This window comes from Elephas maximus, chromosome 22 (genome assembly GCF_024166365.1).
Source record: "Elephas maximus indicus isolate mEleMax1 chromosome 22, mEleMax1 primary haplotype, whole genome shotgun sequence".
In the NCBI taxonomy this organism is placed as follows: domain Eukaryota; kingdom Metazoa; phylum Chordata; class Mammalia; order Proboscidea; family Elephantidae; genus Elephas; species Elephas maximus.
The window spans coordinates 45030051-45050597 of NC_064840.1; the positions used below are offsets into that span (position 1 = coordinate 45030051).

Below are 20547 nucleotides of genomic sequence, written 5' to 3' on the forward strand. Positions count from 1 at the left end.
CTCTGTCTCTGTGTCTCTTCTTCTCTTTTGTAAGGACACTAATCTTATAGGATTAAGACCCACCTATAAAAAAAAAATTTTTTTTTAATACTCTAGTTGACCTCATTTTTTTTTTTTCTATACTCTAGTTGACCTCATGTTAACCTAACTGATAACATTTTCAAAGACCCTATTTCCTAACAGGATCACCTTCACAAGTACAGGGGTTAGAACTTCAGCACATCTTTTGGGAGGACACAATTCAGTCCATAATAGGAGCCTAGAATTAGCTACAGATATATTGCACAAATAGATAAAATTCAGGGTCAGTGCCTCCAGTCACTGTGTGCACAGTGAGTGCATGGTCTCCATGCTGGTATGATGTCATTTCTTCCCTCCCACCTTGAGCTGATGAGATAAATGAGTGGGCACAGCACCAGTTCTGAGCACTCAGGCACCAAAGGTTAAGACCAGAACCAGAGAGGCTCAGGAATCGTGAGGCATTCAGATGGGGATCCCAATTGTACCCACTAACAAAGTCATGCATCCATCCACCCATCTACCCTCCATACCATCTATTCATCCGACACTGACTTAGCACTTTTAGTCTGCCAGGCATAATATTAGGTACTGAGGGGGTCATAGACAAATAAGACATGATCTCTCTTCCCAAGGATCTGGGAGTTTTATAGGAAAAATAGGATCTGTACACTCAACCCTCATAGACTGAAAGCTTTTCTTGAGTTCTCTCAAGAAGTATCCTCTGATCTGAGGGATGCTAGCCTGCTTCCGTCCTCAAACCTTAAGATCAGTTTAACCTCAAACCAGCTTAACTCCATATTATGGCTTAGTACTGAAAGTGGCCTGTATTTGAAGGAACAGTGTTCTAAAAAGAGAAGGATCTATCATCCCAGTGACAGTTAATTACTTCCTCTCTCTGAACCTCAGTTTCCTCATCTATAAATGAAGGGCTTGGACTAGGAATTCCCTGAGGTTCCTGCCAGCTCTGGCATTCTGTGATCTTATCTATTTTAGGAGGTTAGTTCATTTGATCACCTTGAGGGTAAAGACTTCACTTATTTTGTCTTTGAATCCTTACCACCTGGTACAATCCTGGAAGATAGTAGGGACTCAGTAAGTGCATCTGGATAGACAAATAGATGAGTAATTGAAAAAATCCAAAACACAGTTAAAAATATATATAAAGATGTAATAAAAAATATTGCATCTTTGGTGTCCCAAATATATGCACAGGAAGTAGAATCACCCTAGACTTCAATGAATATTATCACTTTCCTCAAAAAATAAGGCTGGTTTCTCCCTCCCCTGCCTGGTAACATCAGCATGTTTATTTTCAAACATAAAATCAGCATAGCCATACTGCCATCTTGGTCTGCCCATGTGACTTAGGAAAAACAAAACACTTCATATGAATTTTGGGTAGAAGTATTACAGTTCCAGGGTTAAAGTAATTAGCTCTAATGTAGCTGTTCCGTCAAAATGCATTTTGCATCAAAGTCGTGATGTGGAACTAGTGGACAGTCCTCAGAGATCTCAAGAAGAACAAAGGACTGTGGGAGGGAAAGGAAGTTATAGATGGAGAATCACTTCTAGGATTAAGTCTCAAGTACAGGCCCTGACTCTTCAACTACTAACTGTGGAATGGCCTTGGAGAAGACACACCACTTCTTTGGGACTCTGTTTCTTTGTGGGTCATGTGAAGAGTTTGGACTATGCAACCTCTGAGTCTCAGCCAGCTGGCAAATTCTGTGCTTCTCTGTCATTTGTGATGATTGGAAAAGCCCAACATTCTGTAACTATCACCTAAAAGTAGTTCCAAGCACTAAGTAATGGAGCTAATCTAAAAAAAAAAAAGGAAGCTGTTATTAGATATATCCTTAGAAAATGCACTTCCTAGTCCAAAATCATTCCTGGTTCTTCTCCATGACCTGACCTCGTCTTTGCCTCAGCACCCCCTCTTTACTGAGGGGCCAGGCCAGCATGTCAGGATTTGAGCAAATCTGGTTGGTACCAGAAGCAGCCTGAGTAATGGGCAGGGTTGGTACAGCAGGTCAGGGAACGGGGAGCCAAGTCTGCATGGTCTCTGTGGCTGGAGTAAGGCAGAAAGCTTCAACCAAAGGTTAGAACCACTGATGCTCCAGAAAACTGAGGCCTTTTGATCTGGGAGAGAGGAAGGAGGCTGTTCAGCCAGGAAGAGAGAGTGTTATGGACTGAAATGTGTCCCCCCAAAATATGTGTTGGAATCCTAACCCTATACCTGTGGATGTGATCCTGTTTGGAATATGGTTTTCTTTGTTACGTTAATAAGACAATATCAATGTAGAGTGTGTACTAAACCTTATCACTTCCGGGTTCTATAAAGAGCAGCGTAAGAACATACTAAACAGAAAAGATCATAGAAGTGTTCTGCTGAACAGGCTTCAGCAGAGCTTCCAGACTAAAAGAGACTGGTGATCTACTTCTAAAAATCAGTCAGTAAAAACCCTATAGGTCAAAATGGTCTAATTCCATTATGCATGGGGTATCCAGGAGTTAGGGGTCGACTTGACTGCAGTTAACAACAGAGAGGGAAGATAGACCCTGTATGATGATAAAGGAGACAGATGAATCTATAAACCCAAGAATTCCAAGAATTATTGCCTCTTGGAAATTGAAATAGACAAAGAAGGACCCGCCGCCCCAGAGCCACACCCTGTTTTCAGACATCTAACCTCCTGAACTGTGAGAAAATAAATTTCTGCTCTTTAAAGTCACCCACTTGTGATATTGTGTTATAGCTGTGGTGGATAACTCAGACAGCCAACCTCCTACCTTGGGCTCCCCCTCGTCAGTTGTCCAAGCACTGATGCTTCTGGTTTGGGCTTTGATTTACAATGACTCTTCTCTGTCTGGTTCATTGTATAAAATGGGGAAAACCTTTATCTTGGCCCCCAACCCTGAGGGACCAGGACAAAGAGGAGAGACCTGGCTCTTTGAAGAATTGGGTATCACTCCTAGAGGGGTGCAAGGAAAAGCTCTGCTAAGGCTTAGTGTGCTGGGGATTGAAACAAGACACACAGCAAACGTTTCTAAACGTATGTTGTTATTTCTGACTATTAACTCAGAAAAATCTCCACTTTTCCTCCATCTTTTGGTGAGGGACAGCTACTTATCAATTCCCTTAAGTTTGGGTCTCCCAACCAAGAGACAGAATGCTGACAGTGCTGGTCCTGCATGGCATGAGTGGGCTCAAGTCTTGGGATTAGTGCTGTCCTCTCCTCTTGTAGCCTGTGGGCAGATGAACAGGTAGACACATCTATCTGTAGGTTAGGGACCTCAGGACAAGAGAAGGAGTTTGATAGTCTCTCACCCAGTTGGCTCCTTTTATGAATCAAAAAGAAAAATGCAATGGGGAGCCCCAGGGTGCAGAGTTTTGTTGGGAGCTTCTGATTCTCATTTTGCTCTGGAAGGGTTTTCCAGGGCTCACTGAGGTGGGATGCACAGAAGAGGTACAGGACCTGTCAGTCGAAGCAGGGGAAGTTATTAAGGGAAGTCTTATGCAATCTTGAAAGCCTGAATTCCCATTGGTCATCATGAGAACATTCACCCTTTGTTTTTCAACTGTCCTGTCGTCTCTTGCTACTGGCCTAGCAGTGCCTAGGTTTTGTACAATCAGTAATGCCCTGCCTTCCATTTTTCTCTACTGTCATGTATAAAAAGAAGTGCACAGCATCTCCTTGCTCCCGAGTAGCCCAGCACATCTGCCTACCCAGAGTGGTCCTACTGAGGAAGAAGCTCTAGACTAATGAGAAGGGTCCTGGGGGGTCACAAACCAGGCTGAGGCCGCCTCTCAGGCACCGTGTCTGATAATGTGGGGGCTGACACAGCTGTGGGGTGAGGGTGTTTCCAAGTAGTGGTTGGTTTTAGTGGAAAAGCTATGCCCTCGGGCAGCAACTGCTGGGAAAAAAGCATGATTTAAACCTTTACCCACAGAAACCAAAGCCTATTAACAAGTCATGACATCCATCTCAGGCTAGCAGGGGGGTGACTGTTGGAGTATGTTTGGTGATTCCGCAAGTTCATTACTGGAGGTGACGTCATCACGCAGGCCTGGGAAAGGCGCCTGCCTGCCTCCTCAGTAGTTCTACAGGGCAAAGAAGGCAAGGAATACTGTGCACTGACAGCCCCTTGGACTTTCAGAGCCCTTGAATTGGGGCTATCAGCATCATAAAAAGATCAAACTTCAGCCTACAATTTTCCCAAGGGAGGTGTAAACAGAGCTGAGATCTTGTTAGGGAGAAAAGGATACAAAAATCACAGCTTAGCACCACATTCTATAGCATGGAGCCAGAGTAAAATGTGCCATGTGTTTTGGGTGAAGCCTGGGGAGATGATGCGGCTTTCAGAATCATTTGACCTTTTGCAGGGAGGCAGCATCTGTTGACCCCACGGGCATGTGGCACTCATGTCTGTGTTCAGCCTCCATTGTGGGGAGAAGGCCGAATCTGCGGGACCTGGGGGGAGGTGACAAAGCACAGCCTCCAGTCTTAGTGAGCCAAGACTGGGGTATGGGTGGAGTGATACCTTCTCCAGCCCCTAAAGTGCTCTCTAGTTGTTTTGTTTTTCCCCTTATGGGTACTTTTCCTCTTTTCAGTCCCTAAAATCAACATGGTCCTAGTAGAGGGGAAGGAGGCCAAGGAACCATGGCCAGAGAGGCTTGCTGCAGGGGGCATGGGGCACGGACCAGAGACATCCTTAAAATAGATGCTATTTGTCCCGTAATTATGGTTACCATATGTTTCTAATTTTTTGAGTTGTCTTCTTTCCAGATATTCTTTCTGTCACTTCCTTACACATTGAAACTTCCTGAGAATTCCAATATTTCAGCATCTAAATGACATTTTCCAGACTTCCTCCAAGATCCATCATAATCATATGACAGACCCTATTCCTGTTTTCTGATTTGGAGTATATGGTCATTGTACCAGTAGGCTCAGCTATGGGTCCAGAATGCAGGACCATATCCCAAAAAGAAGCTTCCAGTGAGTGAGTGTTTAGAAGGGCTGTGATGCAATAAAGAGGGTGTTGAGGCAGTGGAATGCCCTCATGACCGATTCTCCACGCAGGCTTCTACCTGCCCACGAGCTTCTGTGGTATTTAATCAGTTAATTCATTCACACATGCATTCATTTTACATGGATTTATCGGGCATTTCAGTGTACCAGGCATGGTACTAGACCACATGATCTGTCCTTGGAATGCTAACAGTATCCTAAGAGAGTTAAAAAAAAAAAAAAAAAGTTGCTGTCTACTTCACTCAAACTTTTTTTTTTTTAATTTTTGTTGAGCTTTAGGTGGAAGTTTACAAATCAAGTCAGTTTCTCCCACAAAAACGTATATACACGTTGCTACATACTCCCAATTGCTCTCCCCCATGAGACAACCTGCTTCCTCCCTCCACTGTCTCTTTTCCTGTCCATTCGGCCAGCTTCTAATCCCCTCTGCCCTCTCATCTCCCCTCCAGACAGGAGATGCCAACATAGTTTCAAGTGTCCACCTGATCCAAGAAGCTCACTCCTCACCAGCATCCCTCTCCAACCCATTGTCCAGTCCAATCCATGTCTGAAGAGTTGGCTTCGGGAATGGTTCCTGTCCAGGGCCAACAGAAGGTCTGGGGGCTGTGACCACCAGGGCCCTTCTAATCTCAATCAGACCATTAAGTCTGGTTTTTTACGAGGATTTGGGGTCTGCATCCCACTGCACTCCTGCTCCCTCAGGGGTTCTCTGTTGTGTTCCCTGTCAGGGCAGTCATTGGTTGTAGCCGGGCACCATCTAGTTCTTCTGGTCTCGGGCTGATGTAGTCTCTGGTTCATGTGGCCCTTTCTGTTTCTTGGGCTCATAATTACCTTGTATCCTTCGTGTTCTTCATTCTTCTTAGCTCCAGGTGGGTTGAGACCAATTGATGCATCTTAGATGGCCGCTTGGTAGAGTTTAAGACCCCAGACGCCACTCTCCAAAATGGGATGCAGAATGTTTTCTTAATAGACTTTATTATGCCAATTGACTTAGATATCCCAGGAAACCATGGTCCCCAGACCCCTGCCCCTGCTACACTGGCCTTCAAAGTGTTGTTTATTCAGGGAACTTCTTTGCTCTTGGTTTAGTCCAGTTGTGCTGACCTCTCCTGTATTGTGTGTTGTCTTTCCCTTCACCTAAAGTAGTTCTTATCTACTATCTAATTAGTGAATACCCCTCTGCCACCCTCCCTCCCTCCCCCTCTCATAACCATCAAAGAATATTTTCTTCTCTGTTTAAACTATTTCTCGACTTCTTATAATAGTGGTCTTATACAATATTTCTCCTTTTTCAGCTGACTAATTTCACTCAGCATAATGCCTTCCAGATTCCTCCATGTTATGAAATGTGTCACAGATTCCTCACTGTTCTTTATCGACGCATAGTATTCCATTGTGTGAATATACCATAATTTATTTATCCATTCATCCATTGATGGGCACCTTGGTTGCTTCCATCTTTTTGCTATGGTAAACAGTGCTGCAATGAACATGGGTGTGCATATATCTGTTCGTGTAAAGGCTCTTATTTCTCTAGGATATATTCCAAGGAGTGGGATTGCTGGATCATATGGTAGCTCTATTTCTAGCTTTTTAAGGAAGTGCCAAATCGATTTCCAAAGTGGTTGTACCATTTTACATTCCCACCAGCAGTGTATAAGTCTTCCAGTCTCTCCACAACCTCTCCAACATTTATTATTTTGTGTTTTTTGGATTAATGCCAGCCTTGTTGGAGAGAAATGGAATCTCGTTGTAGTTTCGATTTGCATTTCTCTAATGGTTAATGATCGTGAGCATTTCCTCATGTATCTTTTAGCTACCTGAAAGTCTTCTTTAGTGAAGTGTCTGTTCATCTTTTGCCCATTTTTTAATTGGGTTGTTTGTCTTTTTGTAGTTGAGTTTTTGCAGTATCGTGCAGATTTTAGAAATCAGGTGCTGATCGGAAATGTCATAGCTCAAAACTTTTTCCCAGTCTGTAAGTAATCTTTTTACTCTTTTGGTAAAGTCTTTGGATGAGCATAGGCGTTTGATTTTTAGGAGCTCCCCGTTATCAAGTTTCTCTTCTGTATTGTTAGTAATGTTTTGTATACTGTTTATGCCATATATTAGGGCTCCTAACATTGTCCCTTTTTTTTTTCTTCCATAATCTTCATTGTTTTAGATTTTATGTTTAGGTCTTTGATCCATTTTGAGGTCGTTTTTGTGCATGGAGTGAGGTGTGGGTCTTGTTTCATTTTTTTGCAGATGGATATCAAGTTATGCCAGCAACATTTGTTAAAAAAGACTACATTTTCCCCCATTTAACCGCTTTGGGGCCTTTGTCAAATATCAGCTGCTCATGCGTGGATGGATTTATGTCTGGATTCTCAATTCTGTTCCACTGGTCTATATATCTGTTGTTGTACCAGTACCAGGCTGTTTTGACTACTGTGGTGGTATAAATTGGTTCTAAAATCAGGTAGAGTGAGGCCTCCATCTTTCTTCTTCTATTTCCATAACGCTTTTTTTTTTTTTTTTTTACTTATCCGGGGCCTCTTTCCCTTCCATATGAAGTTGGTGATTTGTTTCTCAATCTCATTAAAAAATGTTGTTGGAATTGCATTAAATCTATAGATAACTTTTGGTAGAATAGACATTTTTATAATGTTAAGCCTTCCTATCTATGAGCAAGGTATGTTTTTCTACTTATGTAGGTCTCTTTTGGTTTCTCCCAGAAGTGTTTTGTACTTTTCTTTGTATAAGTCTTTTACATCTCTGGTAAGATTTATTCCTAAGTATTTAATCTTCCAGGGGACTACTGCAAATGGTATTCATTTGGTGATTTCCTCTTCGATGTTCTTTTTGTTGGTGTAGAGGAATCCAACTGATTTTTTTTTTATGTTTATCTTATAGCCTAATACTCTGCTGAACTCTTCTATTAGTTTCAGTAGCTTTCTTGAGGATTCCTTAGGGTTTTCTGTGTATAAGATCACATCATCTGCAAATAGAGATACTTTTACTACTTCCTTACCAATCTGGATGCCCTTTATTTCTTTATGTAGCCTAATTACTCTGGCTAGGACCTCCAGCACGATGTTGAATGAGAGTGGTGATAAAGGGCATCCTTGTCTAGTTCCAGATCTCAAGGCTAATGCATTCAGGCTCTCTCCATTTAGGATGATGTTGGTTATTGGCTTTGTATAAATGCCCTTCATTATGTTGAGGAATTTTCCTCCTATTTCTATTTTGCCTGAGAGTTTTTATTCTGAATGGGTGTTGAACTTTATCAAATGCCTTTTCTACATCAGTTGATAAAATCATGTGATTCTTTTCTTTTGTTGTATTTATATGATGGATTACATTAATTGTTTTTCTAATGTTGAACCATCCCTGCATACCTGGTATGAATCCCACTTGGTCATGGTGAATTATTTTTTTGATATATTGTTGAACTCTATTGGCTAGAATTTTGCTGAGGATTTTTGCATCTAAGTTCATGAGGGATATAGGTCTGTAATTGTTGTTGTTGTTGTTGTTGTGTCTTTACCTGGTTTTGGTATCAAGGATATGCTGGCTTCATAGAATGAGTTTGGGAGTATTCTATCCTTTTCTATGCTTTGAGATAACCTTTAGTAGTAGTGGTGTTAACTCTTCTCCGAAAGTTTGGTAGAACTCTGCATTGGCAGTGAAGCCGTTTGGGCCAGGGCTTTTTTTTGTTGGGAATATTTTGATTACCTTTTCAATCTCTTCTTTTGTTATCCGCCTATTTACTTGATCTACCTCTGTTTGTGTTAGTTTAGGTAGGTAGTGTGTTTCTAGGAATTCATCCATTTCTTCTAGGTTTTCAAATCTGTTAGAGTACAGTTTTTCGTAGTAATCTGATATGACCATTTTCATTTCAGTTGGGTCTGTTGTAATATTGCCCACCTCATTTCTTATGTGGGTTATTTCTTCCTCACCTGTTTTTCTTTTGTCAGTTTGGCCAATGGTTTATCAATTGTTAATTTTTTCAAAGAACCAGCTTTTGGTGTTGTTAATTGTTCCAATTGTTTTTCTGTTTTCTATTTCATTTAGTTCTCCTTTAATTTTTATTATGTGTTTTCTTTTGTTGCCTGAGGGTTTCTTTTGTTGCTCTCTTTCTATTTGTTCAGGTTGTAAGGGTTGGCCCTTTCTTCTTTTTGTATGTGTGCATTTATTGATATAAATTGACCTCTGAGCACTGCTTTTACTATGTCCCAAAGGTTCTGATACGAAGTATTTTCACTCTGATTGGATTCTATGAATTTCTTTTTTTAGTAGGGTATTGTTCAGTTTCCAAATGTTTGATTTCTTTTCCCTGCTTTTTCTGTTACTGATTTCTACTTTCATAGCCTTATGGTCAGGGAAGATGCTTTGTAATATTTCAGTGTTTTGGATTTTGCTAAGGCTTGCTTTATGACCTAATATGTGGTCTATTCTAGAGAATATTCCCTGGGCACTAGAAAAGAAAGCATACTTGGCTGCTGTTGGGTGGAGTGTTCTGTATATGTCTATGAGGTCAAGTTGGTTGATTGTGGCATTTAGATCTTCCATGTCTTTACTGAGCTTCTTTCTGGGTGTCCTGTCCTTCACCAAAAGTGGTGTGTTGAAGTTTACTACTATTATTGTGGAATTGTCTATCCCACTTTTCAATGCTGATAGAGTTTTTTGTTTTTAATGTTGCAGCCCTGTCATTAGGTGCATAAATATTTAGTATGGTTATATCTTCTTGGTATATTGTCCCTTTAATCGTTATATAGTGTCCTTCCTTATCCTTTATGATGGATTTAACTTTAAAGTCTATTTTGTCAGAAATTAATATTGCCACTCCTGCTCTTTTTTGATTGCTGTTTGCCTGATATATTTTTTTCCAACCTTTGGGTTTTGGTTTGTTTGTGTCTTTAAATTTAAGGTGTATTTCTTGTAGGCACCATGTAGACAGATCGTGTTTTTTAATCCATTCTACAACTGTCTGTCTCTTTATTAGTGCATTTAATCCATTTACATTCAGTGTAATTATGGATAGGTATGAATGTAATGCCATCATTTTGATGTCTTTCTTTGTGTGTTGTTGACAGTTTCTTTTTCCCACTCAATTTTATGTGCTGAGTAGATTTTCTTTATAGATTGTCCTTTTCTCATATTCATTGTTGTTGATTTTGTTTCTGCTGAGTTTCTATTTTTTTCTCGTATTTTATTTTGATGTGTAGGATAGTTTTGTCTCCTTTGTGGTTGCCTTATTATTTACCCCTATCTTTCTGAATTTAAACCTAATATTTATTTCTTTGTATCGCATTGTCTTCCCCTCCATATGGAAGATCTATGACTACATTTCTTAGTCCCTCTTTATTGTTTTAATATTGTCTTCTTTTACATAATAACATCGCTGTTTCCCGGTTTTGAGTGGTTTTTTTGTCTTGATTTATTTTTGTGATTTCCCTGTCTTGGGTTGAATTCTGATTGTTCTGCCCAGTGTTCTAGTCTTGGGTTGATACCTGATTTTACTGATTTTCTAACCAAAGAACTCCCTTTAGTATTTCTTGTAGTTTTGGTTTGGTTTTTACGAATTCCCTAAACTTCTGTTTATCTGGAAATGTCCTAATTTTGCCTTCATATTTGAGAGACAGTTTTGCAAGATACATGATTCTTGGCTGGCAATTTTTTTCCTTTTTTTTCCTTCCGTTTTTTATATAAGTCATCCCATTGCCTTCTTGCCTACATGGTTTCTGCTAAGTAGTCCAAGCTTATTCTTATTGACTCTTCTTTGTAGGTGACTTTTCGTTTATCCCTAGCTGCTCTTAAAGTTCTCTTTTTATCTTTGGTTTTGGCAAGTTTGATTATAATATGTCTTGGTTACTTTCTTTTAAAATCTATCCAATGTGGAGTTCAATGAGCATCTTGGATAGATATTTTCTCATCTTTCACGATATCAGGGAAGTTTTCTGCCAACAGATCTTCAACAATTCTCTCTGTATTTTCTGTTATCTGTCCCTGTTCTGGTACTCCAATCACTTGTAGTTATTTCTCTTGATAGAGTCCCACATGATCTTACGGTTTATTCATTTTTTTTAATTCTTTTATCTGATTTTTCTTCAAATATATTGGTGCCAAGTGCTTTATCTTCAAGTTCACAAATTCTGCCTTTCACTTCCTCAATTCTGCTCCTCTGACTTTCTACTGAGTTCTCTACTTCTGTAATTTCATTGTTAATCTGAAATTTGATTGCTATCTGTCTATGGATTTTTCCAGCTTATTAAATTTTTCATTATGTTCCTGAATAAGCTTTTCAATTTCTTCAACTGCTTTATCTGTGTGTTCCTTGGCTTGTTCTGCATATTGCCTAATTTCCTTCCTGGTGCCTTGAAGGATTCTGTATATTAATCTTTTGTATTCTGCCTCTGGTAATTCCATGAAGGCACTTACATCTAGGAGATCCCTTGATTCTTTGTTTTGAGAGCTTATTGAGATGATCACGCTCTGTTTCTTTATGTGACTTGATATCGACTGTTGTCTCCAAGCCATATATGTTATTGTATTAGTTTATTTTGTGTTTGCTTACTGTGTTGTAGCTTCTTGCTTTGTTTTGTTTTGATATACCCAAATGGTTTGCTTGAGTAAGCTAGCTTGATTATTTTCTCCTTTGGTGCTCTGATGTCCTGTCGCCAGATGGCTAGAGCTGTTATTAGGTATATCAGTCTAGGAGTCCATTCACTTTTCTTATATGAATTCATCTCAGGTGTCCAGATAGCTGATCATCAAGTTTTGGTACTGGCACTGTCCTGCAGTCTTAGAGGGGCACGGATGATTGGTTTAGGTACCAGTATCTGGTTGCAGCAGGGGGTCATGCTCTGAACAAGGCAGGGGGCTGAGAATCTTCCCCAACATGTCTCTGAGGAAAGCATGTCCCTGTTCCCTAGAGCATACAGGTGGGTGGGTTCTGCTGACAGACCATGGGCACCCAATGTTTTTGGTTGCAAGGCCTGGGAGGTACCAGTTATCTTTGGACCCCTGTCGCAGTTGGCTGGGTGACCTGAATAGAGCCACCAGTCCTTAGGCCCCTCATGTGGATAGTTGAGGATCCTGTTGAATAGGCAAAGTAATGTCAAACATCCGACACCCACCTCTCCAGCGCACAGCTGAAACAGCTGTAGTCTGCCAACAAGAGCCTATTCTCCTGAAGTAGGCCCACACAGGTCCATGCAGAAGTGAAAGGTACTCAAAGTCCATGGACCATTTATGCCTGGACAGGAGCTGCTTCTCTCCTGAGGTCCCCCAGTTAGTGGAGCTGGCAAATTATCTTTTCCCCCAATTGCAAATTTATTCCTCTCCATGGCTGAGAGGACGGCTCTAGGCACTCAACAGAGCCCATCTCAGGCCCAGGGATATCAGCCACTGAAGCTGGCTTGGGAGCAGTGGGGGGGGGGGGGGGCGGGGTTGGGTAAAATGTACGCAAGTACTTAGATTTTGCCGAGAGTACCATTTTTCTCTGGTTCCGGAGGCATGAGTAGGCTGTGTGGCTGCCTGCTTCTCCCTGGGGAAACTGCGGCTGAAAGCTAGTACCAGCCCACCGCAGCCGCTGCCGGGAATGATGCCTGAGTGCTTCCATCAATTCAGGTCCAGTAACTCCTCTCCACTTCTGAACCATCTCTTTCTCCCCCTGCCCCTCAGTTCATTTTCTAACCTTGCCTTTCATGCTCAGGGCTCCTAGCTTGTCATAAATATACTCATTTCACTTGTTCTTGGGGGGTCTTTGTTGTAAGAGGGCTCGCTGGAAGTGTCTGTCTGTTCTGCCATCTTGGCCCTGCCCTCCTGGCTCAAACTCTTGATGACCCCATGTGTGTCAGAGTAGAACTGTGCTTCATAGGGTTTGCAATGACTGGTTTTTCAGAAGTAGGTCACCATGCCTTTCTTCTGAGGCACCTTTGGGTGGACTTCAACCTCCAGCCTTTCAGTTAGCAGCCAAGTGGGTTACCTGTTTGCACCAGTCAGGGACTCCTTAATATAGTAAAGAGACAATTATTATACAAAATAAGTATGTCCATAGAAGGGACCCTGGCCAGGTTTGGAGGACCAGTGGAGGCTTTGGGGGAGAAGAGACATCTAAGCTGATCCCTGAGATTTAAAAGACAAGGAAAGCTTAACCTGGAGTTGTTAATATTGTTAGTTGTCATCAAGCTGATTCCAACTCATGGCAACTCCATGTGTGCAGAGTAGAACTGTGCTCAATAGGGCTTTTAAGGCTGTAGCTGATTGCTAGGCCTTATTCTGAGGAACAACTGGGTGGGTTCAAATCACCAACCTTTTGGCTAGTAGTCAAGCACTTAACCAATTTGCACCACCCAGGAACTCCTAACCCAGAGCACAAAGAGGAGTTTCCTGAGGTAGAGACGGCTGTGTCCTTCCTCACCTCATTCAAGTCTCTACTCAAGGTTTCTTCATCCAAAGTCGTACCCCCCATACTCTCCATTCCCTTACCATGTCTTCATTCCCTCCCATGTACTTACCATTCTAGCCCATAGTTATGTTTTATTTGTTTATTGGATTTATTGTCTATCTCCCCCAGTAGAAGGCAGGGACTTTGTTCATGGATGTAGCCCCAGCTGCTAGACTAAGGCCAGGCACATAATTGCTCTCAGTCAATATTAATTTTATGGATGGATAAATGAATAAGTGAATGAAGTAAGCTCAGACTGACCAGAGCAGAGAGTGCAAGGCAGGAACCTTTGAACGTCAGCCATACCCGGCCTCCTTCTTTTATTTTGACCTGGCACCCTGAGCTCTGACTGCGCTATGCCTATGGATCGGCAGCATCCTTCCGCCACCCCTCATTTTTCTTACTGACCCTCCACTGCGGCTTCTTCTCTAGATCCCCTGACCTGGCCCACTGTCTCTGTGACACAGTGCTAACAGAGGAAGGCAGATCTGTGAGAAATCAGGGCTGACATCTCACCCTTAGCCAATCAAGGGCCACCCTTCCCCAGCCATGGCTTAGACTTATTTGATGCTTCTGGCTTTAGGTTAGCTTTTAATTACCACACAAGGGGGGTTTCTCTGTCTCTAACCCAGCCCCTGGACTCCAGCATCTCTCCATGTTTCCCTCTTCTCTGGGACTTCTATGTTCTCTTGCTCATCCTAAACCTTTTCTGATAGCCTGGCAGGAGCTTGTGTTTTCTGTAAATCTTTATGGGGAGAAGGACCTGGTCAGGAATGAAGAATGCATAGAAAATGGCATTAAATATTGAGAGGAGCCCTTCAAAGTAATCACCCTGTACTAGTTAAGCATCATGGGGATGATGTGGTTTCTTGATGGCTCCCTGGTTCCTCTGTGCAGCACATAACAGACACGTGGCCGGATCTGATTATTTTCCTTTATCATTTGGCATACGTGTGGGGCATATTAATTCGGTCATTTCCTCTAGGGGCCTAGGAATGTTCTTTGCTAAGTTGCAGTCATTAGAGGGGGGATCCCCTCAGGCTACCAAAAGTCCAAGGTTGCAGTACTTTATCGGGTTTGCTGTTTTCTTCTGGCAGTTCATATGGAGATTTTCCTGCATCTTGACACTATGTCACAGTACCAGTGCCTCTACCCCTACCCCATATGTCCCAGGTGATTTCTGGCTGCAAAAAAAGATAATCTTGACATCTTCCCTGGCCTTGGAATTACTGAATGTTGAGCTGGAAGGAACCATACAGATCATCTGATCCTGTGATCCCAAGTACTACTCCACAGACTAATTACCTCTGAATCATTTGAGGCACTTGTTCAAAGTACAAATCCCTGACTCCTACCCCCCAGACTCTGGTTCAGTAGGTCTGGGTTGGTCCAGGAATTTTCAATTTAGCAAGTATTCCTACTGAACTTGATGTGTGGCCTGATTTAAGACCCACTGACTACCCCCTTGCATTACCAAGTGAGGAAACCCAGGTCTTCAAGGGGTGAAAATTGCCCTCATGAGTGGGAAGCAAGCAGGGGTTTATAAGGATGTTCGAAGACATACCTGGAGACCCAAGCTCTGGCACTAACCATGTCTATCACTCTGAGACTATGACTCAGCCAAACCTTAGCTCTGAGATGATCTTAAGGCTTCTTTCAGCTTCTCCAGCATTCTCTGAGTCTCCAAAGTATACCCCCGAGAAGTCATGCAATGCTTTTTAATACAAAAATGAATCTTCATTCGTTCATCCATTCAGAAAACATTTGCTGCTCATTTCCTACAGCCAGGCTCTGCGTTAAACACTTATTTTAGAGATGAATTCAACAGGGTTTTAGGCATTAAGGAAGGCGGAGGGTAGTATTTTCTGGGTGCCCACTATGTGCCAGGAACTGTGCTAGGAACTTTTATATAATCACTCCATTTAGTCTGCACAACAGCCCTATGAAGTAGGCATTGCCCCATGTTACAGTGGGAAAAATGCCCTCAGAGAGGCTGGGCTACTTCCTTAAGGTCATTCACAGAGAAACAAGAGCAAACTCTTATACCTGCCTACTATGTGCCAGACACCATTCCAAGCTCTTTACTTCTATTGCCGTATTTCACTGATTCTGTGACACACATTTTAACCTCTCTGAAATCAGGAAGCATCAACAATTGATGGTATTTCACCATTGTAATTGGCCGAGTTTTTCCTTCTTAGTGGAAGATAACATAGTGATGCACCTTACAATCAGTGGCATCTTAGATTTGATGAACTCCTGTCTCTCAGTTAAGTGGCAGAGCTGAAACACACACCGAGGTCTGCCTGGCTCCAAGCACTTTCATGCTAATAGTCTGGTGGGGAAGTAGACATGAGGGATAGGATTCAGGACTGAGGCACTCCCAGGGAGCTCACCACCTACTAAGATACACGGCAAGGCCACCCTGCCCCCAAAGCTTTGACCATCACTGGGTTCCTTCTCCTCCTCTTCCTCCTCCTCCACTCGCCTTCCTGGAAGGAACAGCTACTAGTAACTGGGTCTCAAAAAGTGGCAAGAAGGAGGCTAACAAAGGACGAGGATGATAAACCATGAGTTCTGTTGGTCAAGGTCCTGACCTTGGCTGTGGACCCAGCCCCCCCTGCTCTCCTGCCCCAGGGGTGGAGGGGAGTCAGAAAAGATCTCAGGTTGGGGCCCTGGTGTTTCTAGAGCTGGGTAACGATGGTGGGGCTGCTCCCAGCAGGTGGTGTGGAGGCTGTGACCATCAGGCTGGTGAATGGCTCAGGCCCTCATGAGGGCCGCGTGGAGGTGTACCACGACCGACGTTGGGGCACCGTGTGCGACGATGGCTGGGACAAGAAGGACGGAGACGTGGTATGCCGCATGCTGGGCTTCCGCAGCGTGGAGGAGGTGTACAGGACAGCTCGATTCGGGCAAGGTAAGGCACTTGGAAGGAAAAGGACTGCCTCAGCCATGTGGAGAGGGCCCAAGAATCTTAGGGCTGCAGGAGACCTTGATGGCCAGGTGGCCTGATCTCCTCTCCAAAGCTTGACTGCCCTGGACAGCAATCCTGCAATGCTGCCAAGTGGTTACCGGTCATTTGCCTGAATGCTTCCTGCAACAGGGAACTCACTGTCCCCAGGGGCAAGCTGGCCTGTCTTCAGAAAGTTCTGTTTATTAGAAAATTCTTCCTTTCCTTGAACTGAAACCTTGTCTCCCTGTCAGTTTTGTCCGTTAGTCCTAGTTCTGCTCCCCATGTCTCAGACAACGTGTTTAATCCCTCTCCCACTTGATAGCTCTTCAAATCTTTATAATCTACTCTCTTACATCACATTTTATTATTACTTAGTACTTATATAGTGCTTATTGTGTGCCGAGCTCTCTTCTAAACACAGTACAAATATTAACTCATTTAATTCTTACAAAGCTATGAGGTTGATACAGATATTATCCCCATTTTCCAAATGAGAAAACAGAGGCACAGAAAGCTTGTGTAACTTTTCCAAGGTCACACAGCTAGAAAACAGTACAGCCTGGATTCAGACCCAAGCAGACAGCTCAGGGGTGCATGCTCTTCACAACTCTGCTGGGATGTCCCTGCTTCACTGTGAGTCTTTTAGTCTTCAGAGAAGTATCCCCAGTTCTTTCATCTTGTCCTCATATGACAAGATTTCAAAAGCCATCACCATTTTGGTAGCTTTCCTTTCAACATGTTCTAATATACCTACCTTCCTAAGAAATGCTAGTCATGAACAGACTTTGAGGAGGGGCACAGACCCTCCATAGACTGGCTGCTGATCTGAACTGTCCATCCATTTCTTGTTGAGAGGAAGATGGCCATACCCCAGGTCCAGTCTCCTTTCACTGCATCATGTCTCTCTCTCGGTCTAGCTCTGTATGTGGTGCTTCTTACTGACAGCACCCAGATTTCTCCAAAGACCTGCATACAGATAATCAAAGCAGTTGCTGTTGAGTCCGTTCTGACTCAGGGCAACCCCATGTGTTTCAGAGTAGAACTGTGCTCCGTAGGATATTTAATGGCTAATTTTGCAGAAGTAAATCACCAGGCTTTTCCTCCAAGGTGCCTCTGGGTAGACTTGAACTTCTAGCCTTTCAGTTAGCAGCTGAGTGCATTAACCATTTTCACCATCCAGGGACACAGACAACAGGAAGCACTTACTGAACATCCACCGACATGTGCTGAACACCCACGATGTCATACACTCACACATGCTTTCTCTTCTATCAGACTTTAAGGAGAAACCTATGTTGACACACTCCTAAAGCAGTGGTCCCATGGACACTAGCCCATTACTCTCTACACCATCCCTTGGCTATGTGGTCTTGAGCATGCTGTTTCTCCACTCTGGGTATTGGTTTCCTCATCTGTAACCTGAAGGAGATTGGAAGGCTCTCTTATTTGCTGTTCAGCCTGGTCCTTCTGGAATTTAAGATGCTGCTGTTTCCCTGTCAAAAGGATCCATGCTCCAGCAGTTGTGAGGAGGGAGTTGAGCTGACCTTCTCACACTCAGTTGCCAGACTCCCCCTTGTGCCTTTTGGAGCTGCACCTGGCCAAGCTGAGAGAGCTGTCTGGCCAGTATCATGGAGCTGAGCCACGCATACCTGCTGTCTTGCCTGAGACCGTGGGTTGCCTGGCATGGCAGCCCAGCCCACTGTGCTAAATAGCTGCATGGACTTGTGGTCCATGCCTGTGGAGCCCTTTTACCCCTCCTAGCCACCTTTTCTCCTCATCTCCCACAACTTGCCACCTGCAAGTCTACCTCAGGATCTCCTCCCTTAGATTGTAATCTCGTGGATTGAAAGTAACTACTTGTGAAATCTGTTGAGACAGCTGGCAGAAAGTGGTTGGTGACCCTACAGAAAGGCCAGAGCATGTGGGGAGTTCAAAGGGGTCCTCAGCTCCACGGAAGGCAGCCCACTGGGAGAGAGCACTTTTCTCCCACTTAAAGCTTTGGGCTCTATTATAGCCTGTTTTCTTCCAGGAAAACAGACATTATTTTTTACAAGAGAAGAATAGGAATACTTCTCACTTTTCCATTTTTGACTCCAACAAGGACTTCTTTCTAGTAAGTGAAAGTAAAACTTTTTGGAAAAAATCGGTACTATTAGCCCAGAACTGCTGTTTGGTTAAAAGATAGCCCAGTCTCATACCACACAGACTCCATGTGCTAGACCAGGAATCCCTTTAGTGACTTCGTGGCCCCTTTCATCAGCTCCCAATTTTTGTATCACATAGCACGTGGGGGAGATCTAGAATTGTCATTTGATTCTTTTAAATCAGTCACTGGGAAGCTTAACATGCCTCCACAGATATATCAGATTTGCACTGTTATTTCCCCATCAGAGCCCAACAACTTAGCTCACTTAACATTCAAGACCCTGATAGATGGGCAGAACAGGCGTCATTAACTGGGTTCACACACACAAAAAAAAAAAACAGGCTCTCAGAAGAGAAGGGGTGGACACAGCAAGAGGCTTATTCCATGGCCTTTCCACTAGCCCAGGCTGCACTTCCGGCCTCTCGTCCTTTCCACAAGCAGTTTCTGGGCGCCTACCCCGTGCCGCTGAAGCAACATTGGTGCGGTCTCGCCTTCTGTGCGGGAGACCGGGGTTTGAGTCCTGGCTAATGCACTTCATGTGCAGCCACAGCCCGTCTGTCGGCGGTGGCTTGTGTGTTGCTATGATGCTGAACCAGTTTCAGTGGAGCTTCCAGACTAAGACAGACTGGGAAGAAAGGCCTGGTGATCTATGTCTAAAAATTAGCCAGTGAAAACCCTATGGATCACAGCCATCTGATCCGCAACTGGTCATGGGGATGGCAACGGACCAGGCATTGTTCTGTTCCGTTGTGCATGGGGTGGCCATGAGTCTCGGGACCCAACTCCACAGCAGCTCCAATAACACCAGCTTGTGCCAGGCTGAGTGCTGGGGGCACTGAGTGAATATGCCTAGTCCTTGGCCTCGATATGTTCAGTTTGGAGGGGGAGTCAGACAAGTGCATGGTTTCAAAACAGCAGGGTAAGGGCTCTAATGCAATACTGGCTTTGGGGGCACTGGGAGGGAATGCCCACCTCTCCTGGAAGCAGGCAGAGCTATGGATAAAGCCTGGAGGGAAACACCATCCTCTCACCCTATGACCACAGCCTCCAACCCACCTGTGCCCTGTCTCTCACAGTACACTATTCCTCAGTCCCATGGAGCCTTCCAGCCCTTGGACCCTTCTACCTTCTCTGTTTCTCTCCACTTCCTTCTGGACATTGCCTCCTTCCCTTCCAGCTAACACCTCAGGTCCTTCACTGCTCACGTGACCCTCTGCTCTGCCTCCTTGCCTCTATGTGTCCTTCCATCTTAAAAGCTTTTTCTCCTTTTTCTCCCTCTCCTGCCCATCCTCCTCACCCTGTTCCTTTCTTCGGTTCCCCCTGGGCTCCAGCCTCTGCTACTCTTGCACTCTGCATGCTCTGAGAGGCCGCCTCCATGTCTGGGGCTTCAGCTCCCACCCACACCTTTCCCTCTAGTACAGAGTATTTAGTTGAGCTGCAGATCCATATGTCCAGTTACCTCCTAGATAGCTCCACCAGGATGAGGAAAGGCGTATGTCAGAGTTACATACATTTCCTTTTCACCAAACCCTAACTTTGGAGAACAGCACTGTTATGGATTGAATTGTGCCCCCCAAGAATGTGTGTTTGGAATCCTAACCCCTATACCTAATCCCTGGTAGTGCAATGGTTAAATACTCAGCTGCTAACCAGAAGGTTGGTAGTTCGAACCCATCCAGCGGCTCTGTTGGAAAAAAGACCTGGAGATCTGCTCCTGTGAAGATTACAGCCTAGGAAACCCTATGGGCCAGTTCTACTCTGTCACACTGGGTTGCTATGAGTCTAAAATTAACTCAATAGTCCCTAATAACAGCAAGATAATCCTAACTGGAAATAGGGTTTTATTTGTTATGTCAATGGAGCCATGTTAGTGTAGAATGTTTTCTAAACCTAATCACTTCTGAGTTATAAAAAGAGCACATTAGACAAAGAAGCAAGCAAGCACAAATGGAGAAAGATGTCA

General features: G+C 43.6%; 1 protein-coding gene across 2 annotated transcripts in view; it reads left to right on the forward strand.

The window, feature by feature from the left end:
* The window catches only part of SCARA5 (scavenger receptor class A member 5), a 179698-nt gene that overhangs the window by 151221 nt on the left and 7930 nt on the right, over positions 1-20547 (forward strand). Inside the window, exon 8 of one of the 2 annotated variants that reach the window (XM_049865700.1) lies at positions 16205-16402. In XM_049865700.1, coding sequence (XP_049721657.1) covers positions 16205-16402 — 198 coding nt within the window. The remainder of the gene's footprint in view (positions 1-16204; positions 16403-20547) is intronic. The other variant, XM_049865701.1, reaches the window with a different exon arrangement.